This window comes from Bactrocera dorsalis, chromosome 1, assembly GCF_023373825.1.
Source record: "Bactrocera dorsalis isolate Fly_Bdor chromosome 1, ASM2337382v1, whole genome shotgun sequence".
Taxonomy (NCBI): Eukaryota; Metazoa; Arthropoda; class Insecta; order Diptera; family Tephritidae; genus Bactrocera; species Bactrocera dorsalis.
This window is the reverse complement of record NC_064303.1, coordinates 11,478,163-11,485,735: the sequence shown is the minus strand read 5'-3', so window position 1 is coordinate 11,485,735 and position 7,573 is coordinate 11,478,163. Positions and strand designations below refer to the sequence as shown.

At 33.2% G+C, this 7,573-nt stretch overlaps 1 protein-coding gene across 1 annotated transcript; it reads left to right on the top strand.

The window, feature by feature from the left end:
- Positions 1-1,732: 1,732 nt before the first annotated feature.
- LOC125778490 (zinc finger MYM-type protein 1-like) lies at positions 1,733-5,430 on the top strand. The gene is made up of 2 exons (XM_049456655.1): positions 1,733-2,401; positions 2,806-5,430. Exon 2 carries the CDS (start codon positions 3,173-3,175, stop codon positions 4,154-4,156), a length of 984 nt encoding a protein of 327 aa, XP_049312612.1. The 5' UTR covers positions 1,733-2,401; positions 2,806-3,172; the 3' UTR covers positions 4,157-5,430.
- Positions 5,431-7,573: the final 2,143 nt, after the last annotated feature.

Sequence of the window (7,573 nt, the reverse complement as noted above, 5' to 3'; positions counted from 1 at the left end):
GGGTGAGAGCATTATGTCCACCGCGAATTTTTTTAATGATTTTTACTGTAGTTTCCATTACATTCCCCACCTTAAAACTTTTTGCAAATAGTTGCTGTTGGTGCAAAATGCAATGGAAAGTAAAAATATTAATATAATTACGAATAAGCTGTCCAATCAAACCATCTTTTTTGCCTATCATAGTAGGTGCTCCATCTGTGCAAATGGATGATAATTTTTCTTTTTCAGAAAATGAGAACAAATTATTTTGTAGAACCTTATATATATTTTTCCCGGTTGCATTTTTGTGCAATCCTCGCAAACAAAGCATGTCTTCTGAGACATTAAAGTTTTCATCAACGGTCCTTATGCAAATTAAAAGTTGACTAATATCTTGGATATCAGTGCTTTCATCTAAGGCAATCGAGTAATATTTGGAGGACAAAATTTTTTTCTTTAAATTTAAATACATATAATTTTAAATATCTCCAATGCGTCGGGTAACTGTTCGACGGGACAAAGGAATATCATTGATATTTCTTGCTAATTCGATTCCAGTTTCCCCAAAACAATGAAGCACCGCTATTGCCATTTCTTTAAAAAAAGTCCCATCCTCTAAGGTTCTTCCTTTCTTTGCTAATGCGTAGCTTACAATACACGATGCTTTTAAAAATGCCGAATTTAAATCATAACTTGGTTCATTAACGTTTGCGTTAATTAAAAATACGTGTTTTAATTCAAAGAATTTTATTAATTTTTCTTCGTTATTTAAATTATTTATTTCTTTGTGAAAGATTATAAAATGTCTTTTTAAATTTTGCTTAAATACAAAATTTAAAACTTTTTGACATAACAAGCACTGCGGCTTCCCAGAATTATTCAAAAGAAAAAAAATTTCAAATTCCCACTCTGTCTGAAACGTTTTTTGGTCTTCCATGTTTATACTCGCATATGTGTTCATTTATATACGGGATACAACTCGTGCGCATCAACCTACTCAGTTAAACTTCTGATTGCAGACTGATTTTAACATCGCTTTGTTCCATCGTAAGTGCTCGTTTTACGCTCTTCGCTTGTGCGTATTAGTGACAATCGGTGTGTGTACGTATACGATAGCTTACGCTCTTTTAGCACCTGCTAAGACTTTGCCCATGCCTGATTATAATGAAGGACAGCGTCCAGTGGCGTAACTACAGGGTGGCAAGTCGGCAAAATGCCACGGGCCCCCAGCCCGAAGGGGCCCCCGGTCAGAGGAAATCTCAATTCCCAACATTTATTATTACACATACACATTACTTAAGTAAAAAAAAAGTTTTGTCTTTAATTTATTTGTTACCTTCTTAGTTGCATACATAGCTAAAAAAAATATACCTAGGTATTAAACTTTCAATGCATTAGTAAAAAAAAAATTTAACCCAGTTTTAGAAAGAATGGTCAAAATCCAATTACTCGTAATAATTTCGGAAACATGTGTGGACAAACATACCTCAAAAATTTGTTTATTGGTTTATATTTATATTCACTGGGCATGTCTCAGGGTGTCTCGCTGAGACTAGGTATATTGCCGCCATTAAAATCAGTGTTGCCGTTTAAGCGCATTTCGCGCTAGATAGCGCAATTCTAGACTCTTCAGCGCTTTTTTTCTCAATACAATGCGCTAACAAATATTTTTCGGAATCTAGTAGAAAATTGTAAAAAATTATTGACGATCGTAAATTTAAGCCAATAAGTTAATTGTCAGAGCCGTTAAAACGTTAGGAAAATAACGAGCTGGGAATTCCCCAAAGGGTTTAGTATTCGCCGACAACAATGTTATTGATGCGTTTAATATTTTGTCTCTTTTTTACATTAAAGTGTTATGTTATGACTGTCTCTGATCTTACTAACAGAGTTCAATTATAATGATACGTCATCAGTTGAAAGTTCTTAAGAAAAATTGCCACACTTTTATGTTGCCTGAACACGGTTTGAAGAAAATGACTAAAACTGTAAAAAAAGAAACGGCATCTGGTGAAGGCACACCAATCGCACCCGAACGTAATGATGACCAGAAAGATATTCAGTTATTTAATTTAGTTGATTTTGATAAATGTAATAATGGTTAAATAAATTCACATAAAAGCACATCTTCTCTTATTGCCATTAAAAATGCACAGCTAAAATTTAGCGCAATTTTGAAATGAGTTTGGTGTATTTTTTTCTTTCTCAAACGGCAACACTGCTTAAAATTTATGTTGGTAATACTTGCTGATGCTTGGGGAATCCCCGATTCGAGTTTGTATATATGAAAAACTCCACTATTGTATTACGCAAGAACTCACCAAGCAATTAGCAGTTTATTGTTGTAAGATTTGGTTGTTTGTTGCAAGTGAAGATATATTTAATTAGTTAATTGTGAAAATAGGTTGACAATGTCTACTGGGTAAGAATTTTATTCTAATATTTAAATTAATTTATACTATTACAATTATTTTAATTTTTAATCTACCCATAAAATTAATCATTTACATCGTCGGTAGGTATCGGTAGTAAAGTTTGAAATCACAAGTTACGAAATTATTATTTAAAATAATGATTCTCATCGCGCATTTCAAAATCAATTCACTATTTTGACATTCGTAACCACCAAAACTATTTCGGTACCTATGTTCATCGTTCTTTCAAAACTTACAAAATTTGACACTTGAATTGAACTTTGAACAATCGGTGGACTTTCGTTATAAACATTTTTACGGTCGCTTTTTTGGCATTTGTTAGCAATTAAGTAGATTTTTCAATAAATAAAAGCTATAGTATTATTACAAACTTTTTGCGGTTTTGTTCTAGAAAGTATCAGAGTGGAAGCGAAAAAAGAAAGCGAAAGAAGGAGTCTGAAGAACAAAATAAAAAGTTACCTAAAATAAGTCAGTACTTTAATAATCAAGATAGTATACAAGAAGAAGTGGCAATATCGCAGGGCCCGATAACAGTGAATATTTATATTCAGAGCAACCACAACTGTAAACCAAAAGGCCCCTTGTTAAGGGATAGTAACAATAGATCTTTCTTAGATAAATATTATTACACTGTTTCTAAATCTGGCGTAAAGTTAGAACGTACATGGCTGTCCTATTCTCTATTGCTTCAAAAAGCATATTGTGCACCATGTTGGTTATTCGCAAATAGGGCGTCTAAAAATATACAAAATATTTGAATGGAAGGCAATGATGATTGGAAACATATTGTGGAAGCCATAGAAAGACATGAGACATCGAAAGAACATTTGCATTCATGTTTTGTACATCGACAGTGGCAGTTACATGGAACACTAGATGAAGAGCAAGAGTCCATTATCAAGAGAGAAAATTTTTTTTGGCGCCAGGTACTCACTAGACTTCTTGATGTTACTCTGATACTTTCAATCTGTAATTTAGCTTTTCGTGGTCATAAAGAAACGGTATATGGCAACGATTCTGGTCCAAAAGGAAATTTTTTGAGTATTGTTGAGTTATTAGCCAAATACGAACCTATTTTACAAGAGTTGCTAAGCAAACCTAAGGACCAGATTAAATACTTAAGTCCAAAAATACAAAATGACCTCATTGCTGTTCTGGTTCAAAAAGTGGAAAATGCCCTGGTAAATGAAATAGTCACCGCGCCGTTTTATTCCATTTTGTTTGATACTACTCAAGATATTTCCAAAACAGATCAATTGTGTGAACTTTACCGTTACTGTGTAATCGAGAAAGATGAAAATGGAACTCCAAAGGCTCTCGTAATTAAAGAGTCATTTTTAAGATTTCATGAGGATCAAACTGCCTTAGCAATGTCCAAGCAGATAATAAAATCCATAAATGGCAAAAGTATTTCTCTGAATAAGTGCCGTAGACAAGGGTACGATGGAGCTAATACTATGAAAGGTACTTATGGCGGAATTCAAAAACTCATAAGAGATATAGAGCCAAATGCAGTGTATGTCCATTGTGCTGCTCATAATTTAAACTTGGTAGTAAATGATGCAGTAAAAGAGGTCATAGAAATACAAACATTATTCGAAACTGTGCAACAAATTTATAATTTTTTTGGCCATAGTATTAGACGATGGAATATATTATCTAGTTTTATATCTGACAACAAAAAAGGAGAAACCGTTATATCATCAAATTCAGTAACATTAAAAACAATGAATCCAACTTGATGGGCAGGACGCTTTGATGCCATGTTTGCTTTAAAGGTTCGATTTGTTGATGTTCAAAAAGCGCTAACAAAAACCATTTTATCAAATTCCAAATCAGATGAGAGAAATGAAGCTATCTTGCTAAAGAAGAAGGTAGAGAACTACAATTTTATTATGTTGCTGGTTTTCCATTGCAAAGTCTTACAAACCATAGACGCGGCTTCTAAAGCACTTCAATCTAAAGCCGTCGATCTTTCAAATGCTTCAAAGCGTTTGCAAGTCTGTCTAGAAGAACTTGAAAAGTATCGACATGAATTTGAAGATTTAAAAACGGAAGCAAATAGTATTGCAGTTAAATGGTCTATAAACCCTGAATTTCCTAAAACTCGTCAGAGAAAAGTGAAACGTCATTTTGATGAAATTTGTGAGGATGAACGTCTCCAAGATCCTGAAAGCTTGTTTAAAGTGAACGTATTCTATCGTGTATTAGACATCATCATTAATCAACTTAGATCGCGTTTCCTTGGAATGATTGAAATTGTTTCCAATTTTAGTGTCTTGCAGCCTGCCACTTTGCAAAACTTGAATGATACTGATTTATTGGAAAAGGCTTTAGCATTTGTCCATTTATATAAAAAAGATATATCTATGTCGTTTTCCAAAGAAATTCTCAGTTTTCGATCCTCTTTTAAACACGAAATAGAAAGGTCGTCTTATTAATAATAAAGAATCATTTTATATCTTCAAGCTTTCCTGAAGTGTGCACTGCATTTCTGTTATTTCTCACCATTCCTGTAACTACGGCTAGTGCCGAGCGATCATTTTCAAAACTGAAATTGATAAAAACTTATTTAAGAAATTCTATGGGACAAGAAAGGTTAAGCAATTTGGCTATTCTATCCATCGAAAATTCTATGGCCCGAAATTTGAACTTTGATGATGTCAATAACACTTTTGCTGAACAGAAAGTCCGAAGAAAGGAATTTTAATAATTAAAATTGTGTACTTAAAATAAAATTGTGATTTCAGTTCAATATGTACTTTAAATTAGGTACCTTTAATTAAAAGTGAATAATTAGCAAATCAAGAAATTATAATTATAAAGTTTGTATGTACCTACTTCACGTAGTGATTTATTAGTTAACTCTTACAAATAAAAGTGTATAAATAAATATTATAAAATAAAAAATACTATTGTTGTTGGTTCAGCTTCTTTATATATTGGGGAAGTGGGAGGGCAGGGGGCCCATTCGATGAATTTGCCACGGGCCTCGAACGGTATAGTTACGCCACTGACAGCGTCAATACCAACAATTTAGAAGGCACCACAAAGTCACTACCAGCAACTCAGTTGGGCACAAAAACATCACAAGAGGCTAACTGCGACTCTCCGAAACCAATGGAGGAACCGTGGAACATAATAGCTAGGGAAGCTAACCAAAAGTCTACGAAATTGCCGAAGACAAAGCCCCAGGCCATATTAATCTCAAAAACTGGGAATCTTACCTATGCTGAAATCCTACGCAAAATTAAGACAGACTCTAATCTGAACGCGTCAGTGCTTCGACAAATTGATGTGCTGAACACATAGAACGCGACAGACTGCAAGTGCCATCTGAATCTGATATTGAAATAGACACATTCTTAAGGACACAGTTATTTAGACAGCTGCACAACTTCATAACTGTGTCCATAAGAACGTGTGTATTTTAATATTTGACAGATGTCGCTTGCAGTCTGCCCCGCTCTATGTGTTCCGGGCGTGACTCTTCGAGTTTCGGCCATTGATTGTCCGTGACAAAGGAGATGCGAAAAGATGCGTGCGGCACTTGTTATTATGAATGTAGGTATGTACATATGTATGTATGTGGCTCGCATTTTGTTTTCGTAACATACCTACAAATGTGCCAAAGAAATAATATACATACATATGTATGTATGTATGTGTCATAGAAATTCTATTGGTACAAATATGGAAATGATAACGAAATAATGTGAATATGCATATTTCATGAAGGTCATCAATTTTCTTTGAAGAAATGAAGTTCATTTTGCACATCTTCACTTTGAAATAGTCGAAATAAACATTAATTTATTTAAAAATTAAAAAATAAAAATAAAGAGAAATAAAATTAAAATAATTTTTCCTAATTTTTCCCGATTTTGTAAAAAAAATTAAAATTTTTACCATTTTTCGGAAAAAAATGGTTCATTTGATACAAAATAATCACGCATATGTAACAATGGTTCACATAATACAATATAAGCATGCATATGTGAAAATCACGCATATGTGACAATGGTCATATAATACAATATATGCATACATATGTCACTCAGAGAATGCTTTTTTACATTCTCTGTGTGCCTTTGTATATTTTGTATATTTTTCTACGAAGCAAATTCTCTTTATTTATTTTCAGTCATTTACATATATTTCTGCCACTGCACGTGCTCAATTCTGCTAAATACCAGCGAGCACGGCGAATTCCTTGATCTGATTCTATCAGCTCTGTTAGCCGCGCAATCGAACCGTCATACAGATTTCGATTTGCACCTTCTCTATGTTTTATGTTCTCTGGTGAAGCAACAGAGTCTGCTAAAATTCCCTTCAAGTGTAGGCAACGTAAAGGATGAATCCTTATCGATCTGAATTGAATTGAGCTTCATCTGGTTTCATAAAGGACCAAAAGTGGTCTATGCGTGACTTATTCACCTGCCTAAATAACGATTTATTCTTGATAGTAAAATGTACAAGGAATTGACGTAACAACACTTTTCATAAGTTTTCAGACGAAGGAAAAGCGATATAATAGAAGGCACTAATATTGAAACAAATTTTGAGTTTTGGTAATACGAGTAAAAAGGTTATGTAGCGGTTATCATACACTACAATATTATATATTATAGTTTTCGTTATAAAGTGGTTATTAATTGGTTATCATACACTCATATGGAACGCAAGTGAGAGTTTTCGTTATAAAATGTTTATATATCGGTTATCATATACTCATATTGAAACAAAGTTATATTTTTCGTGATAAAGTGGTTATATATTGGTTATCATATACTCATATTGAATCAAAGTTATATTTTTCGTGATAAAGTGGTTATATATTGGTTATCATATACTCATATTGAAATAAAGTTATATTTTTCGTGATAAAATGGTTATATATTAGTTTTTATATCTGACAACGATTTTAAATCTTTTTTGATGATACGTTGTTTTGCAGTTTAGGGGAAGATATGTATGTTAATTCAACTGCCTGGTTGCCAATAAAACAGTTGGCAGCCACTACTCGTGCTTCTAACGCAAAAATTTTGTGCTGCAGCAGAGGCAGCTACTCGGCAGAATTTTCTATTCAAACAATAGGAAGCACTTTTCTCATTCTCAGCCTTAATTTTATTTGATTAAATGTGATTTAAACTTTAATT

Coding starts and splice junctions, on each gene's coding strand:
- LOC125778490 (XM_049456655.1), top strand. CDS start 3,173: ATGGAAGGCAATGATGATTGGAAACATATTGTGGAAGCCATAGAAAGA.